Source organism: Nothoprocta perdicaria, unplaced genomic scaffold (assembly GCF_003342845.1).
Source record: "Nothoprocta perdicaria isolate Ctin4 unplaced genomic scaffold, notPer1 scaffold_2, whole genome shotgun sequence".
NCBI classification, from domain to species: domain Eukaryota; kingdom Metazoa; phylum Chordata; class Aves; order Tinamiformes; family Tinamidae; genus Nothoprocta; species Nothoprocta perdicaria.
Window position 1 is genome coordinate 4100152 of NW_020455204.1, and position 12247 is coordinate 4112398.

General features: G+C 51.9%; 1 protein-coding gene across 3 annotated transcripts in view; it reads right to left on the reverse strand.

The window, feature by feature from the left end:
* Positions 1-10355: 10355 nt before the first annotated feature.
* FBRSL1 (fibrosin like 1) overlaps positions 10356-12247 on the reverse strand; it is a 460961-nt gene continuing 459069 nt past the window's right edge. For all 3 annotated transcript variants that reach the window (XM_026037566.1, XM_026037565.1, XM_026037563.1), the window contains one exon: positions 10356-11884. In XM_026037566.1, the coding sequence (XP_025893351.1) occupies positions 10651-11884 (1234 nt within the window). In that variant the 3' untranslated portion in view covers positions 10356-10650. The remainder of the gene's footprint in view (positions 11885-12247) is intronic.

Consider the following 12247-nt stretch of genomic DNA (forward strand, 5'->3'; position numbering starts at 1 on the left):
AGCATTTTCATCCCCCAGACTGAGGAGAAATCTAAGTAGGGGGTAGATTTCAGACACCTACAAAATAGTTGGATTAATTAGAAGCTAATATTATTCCAAGTAATTGGTCCTGCCCACATGTATTTTGCTGCAAGTGTGTCCACACACTGGTATTTCAGTGGCTGTGGATGTAAATTTTCAGGTAGTTACTTCTACAACAAATTATTTCATGTTAATTAAAAATATTTGTTGAGACAGCAGTGTGGGCCACTTGCATCCTGCATTTAGAGCTGGGATTGGATGTCTCCGTGCAATCAGGTATATCCATAAATCAGCAGCACTTGCTCTTCAAGTAGGGAATGCATCTTCTGAGGATTTAGAGACACATCCATTCATTAGTGAGTTAAAATTAATAACTGGGTCCTTTATGAAATTTAGTACTTTAGTCTTGTTTGTCCCAGATGATTTTAACAATGGAATAACAGACTCTTCAAATTTTCCCGTATAATTAAAATTAATTGAAATGAAGTGCATTAGTTGTAATTAAGCTATGCAACTAAGAGTGGTTGTATCTAATTGCTGTGATTATATAGGCTACAGGCAAGCGCGAGKAGCTGCAGCGGAGCTGCTGCAACCCAGGCATCGTCAGCTGCCCGTGGACAGGCTCCGGTTTCAGGCCGCACGTGGAAACCCGCCCCCGACGGAAATCACCAACCCCGTGGCCTGTCCCCGGCTCCTCGGAGCCAAAACTCCCAGCCCTTCCCTTCCTCTAGCTCTTACAGGCCAGTTTTGAAGTATTTTGGAGGCATTTTGAAGGAATAATGGGCTTAAATGCTTTATGGTGGATCTGTGGTCATTATGTAAGGTCGCTGTGTGTTTGGCTGCCTTTGGGTGACCTACCTGAGCTGTCACCGTGTTCGTGCTCTGCCCAGGCCTTTCTGGGTTACATCCTGAAGCACAATCCTGGTTGTGGATTTCTTGCATTCATAATGCTGGAGCATATTGAGCCACTTGAGTTGTTATTTTTGAGTTTCTGCTTTTTAGTACGCTGTGAATATTGAGCTTCTGCTCCAGGTGATCCTGGGCATCTGATGTTGTTCKGTTCCTCTGGTGTAGGTGCAAAACCAAAGATTGGGAGCGTTGCTGTTGCCATCTGCCCTCTCCCTGCCTGTGTGAGGACAAGGACTGCAGGGCTGCTTCATCCTGCTGGACATCAGAAAAACGGACGTTTCAGCAGGAGGGATGTGACCCATGGTGTAGCACAGATTTAGACTCCTAGGGACAGCCACGGAGGCCTCAATGTTAGTGCTAACACAGCCGGGCYGGCATTACTGCCGTGGGAGAGCAGAGGCTTCTTTAAAAGCACTCAGGATGAACGGACCAGGATACTGCATTGKCTGGGGAGAGGGTCAGACCTCAACATCCCATTTATTGTGTCCCAAAGTTTGTGTTTTCATTCTCATGCAGCTGCACTGACCAGTCCCCTGTGCTAACACGGCCCTGGGGGAGGACGGGAACCACCCCGTCGGGAAGCGCCTAAGCTGTWATCCAGGTGCCCAACCCGCGTGGCTTGGAAAAGATGCTCTTTTAGCATCACAGCGCCCAGSCAAACACAGTGGCACTCAGTGCCCAGCAAAGCTGTGGGTCAAATGATGGCCRAGCTGTATAAACATCACACAAAGGTGGCTTTGACTCCGTATGTCCCATGCTCRTCAGGATCACAGGACCCCTAACGGGATTGTGTCCGTGAGCAACACAAACCCCTTAGGACAGCGGGAGTCAGGCTGCCCTCCCTGCAGAGCACCAAGCGCAGCCACCACGTGTCCCCCAGCACCTCTTTGCCTATGCAGAGATGGGCAACAAACGACATTATTGCCCAGACACAGGGGTTGTGATTGCAGACACCCAACGCTTGGCAGTAGGAAAACTCACCCGCAAGGAAAGAGCAGGCAGAGCAATCGGCGGGACCCGACAGTCACCTTGGTGGTGATGCAGGAACTGCCGGCTGCTCCGCACGGATCCCATGTCCATCCATCCCTCCCAATGGGAGCTTCCCGCCGAGCCGCATCGACTGCGAAGTCGGGGCCTCCCCAGCGGGACGGAGGGGCCGCTGGGCTCGGGCGGCTCCTCTCCCCACTAGCCTTGCTCTGCTCAGCGGAGCTCGGGAAACCAGTGGCTTTCAGGAAATAAGTGTTTTTAGTCTCTCTTTTTTATTGCCTGTAAAATAGCAGGAGGCTTTCAAAGCAAYAGCAAATCCTGTTAGGAAAAAAGAAAAAGAAAAAAAAAAAAGAGAGAAAATTAAAGAAATGTTTCTTGTCTCAGATCCAGCCCTTTTCACCTTAACTTTCCATCATGGTACATAAAACTTTTGTATATTTTGGCACTGCAGAGAAATAGCTTCTCCCCCCTTCTCTTCCGTGCATRGCGCAGGAGCTCTGAGTGAGCTTTAAAACAGAGTTTTGCCCAAACACAGAACGGCCAAATAATAGAGCAAGAAAACAGCATTAAACTTTGTAGACAATCACCTTTATTCAGTGCACAGCAGCTAGGTTCTCCTGCCCTCAGCAGAAATAAAAATTTACAAGTGCTCTGGGGAAGCATTAGAAACCCAACACGTCCAGACGAAGTCTAGTGCGYGCTCCTTGGAAGCGGATCCGTGACTTGCCTCGGGAAAGGCCCCTTGCAGGCCCGTCGGCTCCCGAAAGGAGTGGATCTGGGTGCAGGAGCCCAGGCCTCTGCTATCACATATGCACGGCCAGGACAGCCCGTCTCATTTCTCTGCTCCTGCCCATCTTCCAAGCTGAAGGTCCTTTTGATTTGGATTGGATTTTTGATTTGGAGGAAGGTGGGAGCTCGCTATGCAGGAGGAGAAAACCCTGCTGCTGGAGACGAGGGATCAAAGATAAGGCAGTCGGGTGCGTTCTCAGGCACGTGTACCAGCCCTTTCCACAGGGAGCATATTAGCTTTGCTTGTGCGCTCTTTCTGCATTGAACGTCATCTTCCAAGCATAGCAAATAACATTTTCATAAAGCACTGCTTTTAATCAAGCACAACCTCCGCATCCCCMCAGGAGCTGTGTAGAGTCTCCCCCTTCTCTCTCCAGCTCCTTTTGGCCCCCTTCTAACTCCCTCGGGCGGCAGCGGGTGCCTGCAGCGGGGCGGCCTCGCGGGGCTCCCCTCGGAGCTCATTAACCCGGGCGCTGTGTCGGGGTGCGTGGCCTCGCCTGCATTAATAACCACGGTGCATTAATAACCACAGTGCATTAATAACCGCGGTGCTCGCACGGCAGCGCCAGCCCCAACGGGGATGCCGAGGCTGGATGCCGGCCTCGGAGCCAGCCCTGTGCTTGCACGGGGCATTAAAACCGCTGCCTCTCCCTCGGTGTCCTGCAGAACTGCGCACCCCATCCCAGCACCGTTCCRCCTGGGGCCGGGGGGTCTGGGCACRGCCAAGGTCACGACGTGCAGCACCGGCTCCACGAGCCCACGCGTTGCCACAAGCGCGTTCGCTGCCTGCAAGCGGCGGGTTGMGGGGGTGCGAGCGAGCGAGACGCTCCCCAGAGCGCCGGACGGTTATTTCCTGCGCGGCAGATGCTTTCTATTCAGCGCATCCAAGAGAAAAGCCRTCCAAAACGTACGCGTTGCTTCAGCAAGCACAATGCTCCGGGCAAGGGGTYGAGCCCCTCTTCCCTGCCCATTTTGCAGTCAGTAAATGCTCCTGTAGAGAAAGGCATTTTTTTTTTCCCCCAGCAGCTTTAACCAGGGCAGGATTGACATCTTGTTTTTGCTTGTTGCTTAATGAGGACGGACAGGGAGCATGGAGAGGAGATCAGTGCCGGCTGCTCGGGGTCAGCCTTCCTGCGGCTGCCTCCGGGCACCGGCCCTTGCAGCTGGGCCTGGAAAAACCCCAGGCTCAGAGCAGGAGGCCTCTTYCAAACCTAAAAGCCTGCAGACCTCTGCTCTCAGGTGCAAATGGCTCATTATGGCCTTTCTCCAATTGTGCTGATGAGAGGAATTGCTCCTCACTGATGAGGAATCCTGCATTTTCCTCTCCGGGAGGACACAGCTTTGTTCCCTTCCCCCAGTTAATAATGCACAATTTATCAGGCTGAATTGGCGAGCCCCTTAGCAAGTGATTCAAATCAACTTCAGCAACTATGAGCAATCACACGTACTTGAAGAAACTCACTTATGCCACTTTCTGCGAAACCTGAGGAAAGCTGGCTAGGAATACACTCCCACAGCCTATTAATGACCACGAAAACCCATTTAAATGAATCTSTGAAGGCTGATTGAGACTTCTGTAATGCAGCTCCGCAGAGCCAGCTCCATGCTTCAGGCAGAGCAGGCAGGGCCCCAGCTCTCTTGCCATCTCTGGGCAGCAAAACCAAGGTCTACAGAAGAGCAATCTCATCCTTCCCTCATGGASGAAACTCAAACGTGTTTGAAAATAGAGATAAGGGAGCCCGTGGTCTCCAGCAGCCCTGCRGGCCCAACGGTATCCTTGTTTCCAGGGAGGCCTCTCCAGGCCTTRGTGCTTAGGCCGCATTGGCAGCTCAGTTGAGCTGGTCCTACCCCAGCTTTGCCACCCAGGCAAGAGCACTGAGCCGCTAAAGGTCCCACCATGAGCCTGAGAGCCTCCGACACGGGGGTAAGTGGACAGTGAGGAAGGCATTTAGTCCTAGGTGACCTGCTTTCATTTCACCTTCGGGGCAAGGCTACTCATCCCAGTCAAACCAGCGCTTTTCCCTTCCAGGTGGAACCAAGGATTTTCTTAGCTCCAAGCAAACACTGCTGGCTGAACAACTGCATTTCATTGCATGGAAAAGCAGACCCTCTCAYGGGACAGTCCGAGGCACGTTCAGAGCAGCTAGCTAGGCTTACTAGCTGAGCCTGCCCTGAGCAGCCAAAGAAAATTAAACTTCTCCAGAGCGCAAACGCAAACATTCCTCTCCTGCAACCCGAGCACTTGCGTGCCATCACCCCAACACAGCCCGCACCAGCCCAACACTTCAAGCCTGCCTGAAACTGGACAATCTGTCTGGAAAAAAAGAGCTACAAGCTTCTCCAAAAGCATTTCCATGCAGACCATCTTCTCACACAAGGAACTCAGCCAGCCAAAATCCTCCTCAAGCCCGAGAGAACCCTCCCCTTGCACACAAACCCTTGCAGGTTCCTGCAGCTCCCCAGGTGCCCCCTTTTAGGCCAATTGACCCTCCAAGCAGCTGTCRGGCCCTGCCAGGTGATGTGGAGCCCCAGGCACCCTTGGGCAACATCCCAAAAGCTTGGGCCATGGAACTGGCCTCTTCTGCGCMTGCAGACTCAAGTCTAGATGCCTGTAGGGATGTATTAAAAGTATAATAAAGAATATTTGTCTATATCTATGCAACCTTTTGCCAAGACAGAGGGTTTGACCATTGGAAGGGGCGTCCCTGTCCCGATCCAATCCAGGGGGATGTGGCGGGTGTCCCTGTCCCTGCTCCGCTCTCCGGAGCCAGGGGCGGCTGCAGGTGCCGTGGGGAGCAGGGCCGTCCCGTGCCCGCCCCAGCGGCGGTGCCTGCCGCGCCAAGACAAAAGCTGTTGTTTGCCTTTTCTTTCCTAATCTCCCTTCGTGCTGGTCTGCTCCATAGTCCATCGAGCGCTTTTAATCTCTAATTGCAGATGAGTGATGAGCCCGGGCTCCGCGCGGCGCTGCCAAGAACCGCGTTTTCGGAGCCTGCCTTAGCTCTCTCGGCCAGTCATAACACACTGCAGGCCCATTAAGAGTTTATAGTTTGTATACATAACACCCTCGGAGTACCAGAGGTGGTTTATCCAAACAGAAAAGAATTGAGATGAATGAACGCAGAAACGACTTTTGGCCAGGAAATACTTTAATTTTAATTAGGGGGGAGAGGGGCGAGGGGAGTGGGGAGGCTTTCTTCACTCACAAAAGACAAGACTAATGAGTTTACAGCTGCAGGCGCTGACCTTGGAGCATCCCCTCTAATGCTGGTGCTGAAATGTTTGGATGTGATGTTAGACCCGATAACCTTGCTGCTAAAAGGAAGAAATAAAGGGAAACGTCTGAGCAGGGAGGGATCCATTTCACGGGGATGGACGTAYGTATTTATTTATTTTCCCCTCTTGCCTTCCCTTTCAGCCTGCTTTGGCGACTGCTCAGCAGATCCATACAGGCCATACAGCAAATCCATAAAGGATTCGAGCGCTGCCGTTTTCCCACACTTTGGAAAACCCGCAGCCCCTAAGGTCTGGCTCCCAAGCCCTCTCCTTGGGCAGTGCTGTTCCCACCTCCGCCTCGGCCCGCAGGGACGGTCCCGTGATGCCGACCGGGACTTTTCCTGGCAAGTCGTGCGGCCCCGCGGAGCGCGGCCCTCCCGCTGCCTCGCGGCGACCACGCGCGTTACAGACGCGCTCCTCGTGGCACTGTGCGGCCGTGCTTCCCGCAGCCCCATCCCAGTGCATCCCGGCCCATTCCGTCCCATTCCATCTCCCATCCCAGTGCATCCCGAACCATTCCGTCCCATTCCATCCCCCATTCCAGTGCATCCTGACCCGGGACTGGAACAATCGTGCGAGTTAATGTTGCAAAACAGCCACCGGTGCTCCCTATTAAAAGCATTTTTACGAGGATGATGATTATTAATATTATATAGGGACCGTAATTTTCTCCTGCCTCGCTCCAACATCTCGCAAAATAAACAGTTGCTGCATTATCCCCTTGTAAATGAGACCGCAGGACTGTAAACTTTAATTTGTTACTTTTGGCTGCTCCYGGGTTTGGCAAACAATTAAACCAATTCATTAGTTCGCAGGGGCCCATTCCTGGCCGGGCCTGGCTGCGGGAAGGCCTCCAGTGAGCGCGTTGCACGCGGTGGGCACGGCCGACGCGCGGAGCCCTTGCCGCGTGGCCGAGGGTCCCAAGGCGCCCGCGGTGCTTTGGGTGCCGGCGGCGCCGGGCGCTGCCTCCGGCGGCTCCGCTCCGTCCCCGCTGCCTCCACGCGCAGCCGGTGGCCCGGCCAGGCACCGCGTCTGTCCCCTCGCTGGCTGCGGGTGCTCGGTCGCGCCCGGGGCTTGGCCTTGAGTTCGAAGCGCCTCGGGACACAGCGGAGCGCGCGGAGCTCCTGGATCTGCAGCCGCCGGCGTCAGCCCCGCCAGCTCGACCACGGCCATCACCAGCCTGGCAATCACAGTGCTCCCTGTAACAATAACCCTAATACTGCCTCTGCTGTCCAGAGGGACTTAAGTAAAGCTCCAAGCAGATGAGGATGCCTGGCTGGACCTTCATCTTCCACGCACAAACATAGATGTCCTTTAGATGCCCATTAGCAAACCAAAATTCCCACACCATCTTCATTTTGAGACTCCCATAAAATTTCTTGCCACTCTGTGGTGGCCGTGGATCCCCTCGGATCCCCTGAGCAGGTATCCACCACCATTCTCAGGCCCTTGGAAAGGCAGCTGAGCCTCGCCTTGGTGGCTGTGTCTGCTAACCCTTGTATTAATCCGTGCTGCTCCAGGTCTCCCTCACTGCGGGCGGCTGCAGGTCACAGCTCCTGTCACAGGTCTGAGGAGGAGGATGGAACTGGTTGGGTTTTGCACCAACAAGCAATCAAACAATCAAAAAAGGGCTGTTATTTTCCTCCTTTTGGCTGCTCTCCAAGGCTCCCTGCCCAGGTCTGACACGCAGGCACGGCCGCGGGCGGTGGGACGGGGGAGGCGCGAGCACGAGAGCCATCCAAGCCGGTCATGACCGACCTCGTGCTCAGTGGCCAGCGGAGGATCCAGCGCCCGCTGCAGAGCTCCTTCCGCAGCGGGGCGAGCGGGCTGGGCAACGCTGTCACTGTCCTTCTTGAATGCCAACAGAATGAGCAGAAAATGGCCGAAGATAAATGCTGCAATTAGGGAAGCTTAATGGAGCAGAAGGATTTTGTGAGGAGACAAAGGAACGGCCGCGCGGGCACCTGCGAGGCCTGGGCTGCGCCGGCGGCGGGAGCTTTGGCAGCAGGTCCATGGCCGAGGCCAGCGACCCCTCTTGTTCCACACCACGCACCTCCACTGGGCTGGAGGAAACACCCCCCGCTCCAACATCCCACCGGCATTTGGCCTGCTCCTACTTTCCCCATTCTGCCCAGAAGGGGTAGCCTGTCCCTGCGGCCCGCGGCAGCCGCGGCCGTTTCCCGGCTGCTCCCTCCATCCTGCAGGACGCAGCGGGCGGCCGGGCAGGGGCGACACCTCCGGACCCTTCCCCGAGGTGGCCACCGGGGCCCGCGCGGCCGCCCGGCCACCACGGCACCCTGCAGCCACCGCCACCCGCATGGCCACCGCTGTGTCCCGCAGCCACCGCCCACGGCCCCTCACAGGACACGGCCTTGGAGAGCCATTCCCCACTTAGCTCCTCAGAATCGGAGCTTCCTAATACCGACACCTTTTCCCCTCCATCACTTCCCACTTCCACCATGCGCTGCCCATTCCTCCCATTCCGGCCGTCGGAGCAGGTGCCGATTCCTAACGCTTCTTTCCCTTCAAACCTCCTTCCGTCGGCTGAAGGCCCCTTCCCCTTTATTTATTTTTCACGCTCGCTAGTTCAGTCGCGCGCAAGGGAAGCTGCGACGCGCTGCTAGATCGCGGCCGCCCGGCAGCGACACGGGGACTCCCGGCACGGGCACTGGGTGAAGGATAACGGAGCTGTCGCATCCCGGCATCCCAGCTCCTCCAAGCTTGGGGCTCCGCTCYCTCCTGCGTCCGTGCGTCCGTCCGTGCCCTGCACCCGAGCAGGATGCCGCCCCGATCCGCATCCCAGCGCGGCCCCTCGGAGCCGTCGATAAACCATTAGCGCCCGCGCGCCCAGGGCTGCCTCCACACACAACCACGCGACTCCCCGTTTCATCCAAAATCAATGYTGTATTTATCTTCATTGATCTACAAGGAAACTGAATGTTTAAAATTACAGGGGGTGCAGGGGGGAGGACGGGGAAGGGGAGGGYGGGGAAACAAGAGTTACAGAGCCAAGAAAATAGTAGCGGATGGCTGAATTAACTAGAGAGAGAAAAAGCCCAGGATATATAAAACATGGACACTGAAAAATAAAATAAGGGGGGGGGGGGATGGTACAGCAAGTAAAACATGGCAAAATTTACATATGGATGAAAAGTAAAATTGGAAATAAAAAATAAATCATGCCAAAAAGCAGTTCAAGGCAGAACCACACTGAAACAAACATTTGCTTATGGTCTTCATGTACTATAGATAATATATCAGAATTTCTTTTTTTTTTTTAATCAACCATTAGACTTTTTTTTTTTTTTGCACTCCTAAAATTCTACTTTGTCTTGTATACAGATTCCAATAAGAACACTGCACAATTAGCACAAGGGGTCCACGGAAAATTGTCCTTGCTTGCCAGCGATCCTGCCCACAACACAAAAAAAAGAGAAAAAAAAAAGGAAAAAAAAATAAGGAAAGGGTCTGCCGCATGGTACTGTGCCAGTTCCATCTGCTTTTGCCAGCTTGAAAAGTAGGAAACCAAAATTCCCTTCCAGGAGCGTGTCTCTCTTTCCTTGACGAACTGTCCCTTGTGTTGCACAAAAAAATTCAGTCTCTTTGTTGCTTTTTTTGTTAAACACAAGCATCCTCCTTCCCGTTCACCTGCCATTTCCATTCTGTCTCCATCGTCGCGAGTTGGTTGTTTTTTGGGTTGTTTTTTTTTTTTTAAAACCTTCCTCCCCCCAACATCCACTAAGACCTGCCTCCGAGTTCTTGCATAGTTGAAGTATATTTGCCATACTTAGCTTTCTGAGAGTGAATTTCTGACTGTGACAAGAGTATGAGTTGTAACCATGTTAACAAATAACCAGAGTGGTTCTAGAAACCATTTTTATAAAGTCTACCTATGTTAAGAATTTAATATTGGTGTACATTTATATTAACAGAATATTTACAGTTTGTTTTCTTTGTTTTTTTTTCTTTTGTTTAAAACAAGAAGTCAAAAAAAATTCCTCTTAAATTTCTGCATAATATAATAAGGCAAAAAACAAACAGTTTTGTACATTATTATTATTATTAATATTTTAATATATATCTGTAACTTCGGTTCCAAAGTACCAAGGTAAGTGATCAATTGGCCTCAGAAGGGAACCTCACAGTGGACTGTAAAACTACAGTATTTCCATAAATAATACTTTTAAGAAACCCTGGGTATTTTTTCTTAAGGATCTGAGGCCTTTTAAATGCAAATTTAACTAAAAACAAAAGCAAAATTTCTTCTTTTTTAAGTGAATAAAGAGCACAAAATTAAAAAAAATACAAATCCATTAAAAATGTTTCTCACATTTGGGAAAAAATGTACAAACTTGATATTCTTAACTCATTTTTCTTTTTTTAGCACAGAAACAAAAAAACAAAACCAAAAATCAATACCTATATATTAAATTCCCATTCTCAGCAACCTTCTTGTTGGAAAGTCTGCATCCCCGACCCCATTATTTATGGAAATGTGCTTAACTTCTACAAATTTTACATTAAAAAAAAAAAGTTTACAGCAGTGCATTTTGTAAAAGGTTTTTTTTTGTTGTTGGTTTTTTTTTTCCTTTTTGTTTTTTTTTTTTTTTGATGTTGCTGTTTTGTTGGTTTGTTTTATGTACAGGCGAGTTGAAAATTCGGTGCTGGGGACTATCGAGCCTCTACTTCTTTGGGGTTCCTAGAGGGGGAATAGTCCCTGGACTCTGAGTTTGTGAGCGGGGTAGTCCTGCGTGGGGAGGCAGGTCTGGTGCTGCTCGCTGGGACGAGGGGCGGAGGGGCGCTGAGCGCGGCCGTCGGCGGGTTCCTGTTTAAGATCCCGTTGTGCATGGCAGTGGATGGGCTCAGTCTGGGGTAATGCATCCCGCTGAGGTGAGGCATGAAGGATGGCACGTGGGCCAGGTGGCTTTCGATGGGGGACGAGTGCAAGTGGTGCATTCGGGCACGCTCCAGTTCCTCCCGTAAGTGCAAGCGCTCTCTTTCCTCCACTTGCCGCAACCGCTCCTGCTCCCGGCGCGCCTCCAGAAGGTTCTCGTGGTTATAGTCGTGCGGCTCCCTGTCTCTATATGAACGCTCGTGGTCATAAAACCCAGAGGTGGTAGGGAACCTATGGATAGGATCTGTCCGGAGCTGGAAGTCCATTCGACGGTGCAGGTCCAAGCTCCGGTAGGCATCTCGCAACGGGTCCCTCATCGGATCCCAAGAAAATCCAGGGTGCGGCAGCCTCTCTCTTCCCGACAGAGGATTCATGCCTATGAGCGGGGTCATCATCCTGCTGCGGTCCAGCACGTTCATGTTGTTCATCTGGTGAACGCTGCCCATGGAGATAGGCATGGAGGCAGCCATCGAGTGAGGCAACGATAATCCATGCAAAGTAGGTGGTGGGGGATGTTCCACTGATCGGGAGTGCTGGGAAGGTTCAGACCCTACCACTAGTACATCACTGTCTTCCTTCCTCTCCTCTTTGACTTTGATGTCATTCTTAATCTTCTGGAGGTCACTGGGAAGCTCTGTCTTTCTCTCCATTTCCTTGCTCATGAGATTGGTGAGCTTCAAGCTCTCGCTTAGTGCAGGTTTGCTGTATGGGGATACAGACTGGATTACTGGCTTTGTGTTGTCCTCAGAGGGTCTCTTATCATGGCTTGGAGTTTCCTTCACTGGTGAACGGCTCTCCTTAATCTTGTGTTCTGCTATGGGTGGCTCTCGCAGGCGGTCCCCGTGCTCTCTCTCTGGCTCTTTGGACCTTTCCCTTTCCCCAAGGCTAACCTGCCTGATGGGATCGCTGGAAGTTTGGCTGTTGCTGCGGATGAGATTGCTTATCTGATGCGTCACTGGGGCTGAGGCCGGCGAGGATCTGTTTGAATGTCTGTTTTTATCCAAGAGGTCTCTGCGTAAAGACAGAAGATAATTTCTTGTTTGGTGTGAATAAACATGCATGCAGTGCTGCACATGTAGCACAGAGCTCGCTCAGAAAACAGTCTGAAAAGCTCTGCTAGTACCAGCCATAGTGGTGATAATACAGTAAAGAAATGGCCTGCCTGCCTTTAAGGTTCTGAAAAAACGTTAAGTGTCCACAAGATGGGGAATAAATTTGGGAAAGCCATGAAAGAACAGAACATTCTCACCTCTGGAGAAAGACCAGCTCAGTGAGAAATGTAGGGCAAAGAGGAGAGTTTAAAAAAAGATCATTCTGGGGAACCTGACATATATCTGTTCTGCTGCCAATGGTTTTCTTGGCTATAACATTCTC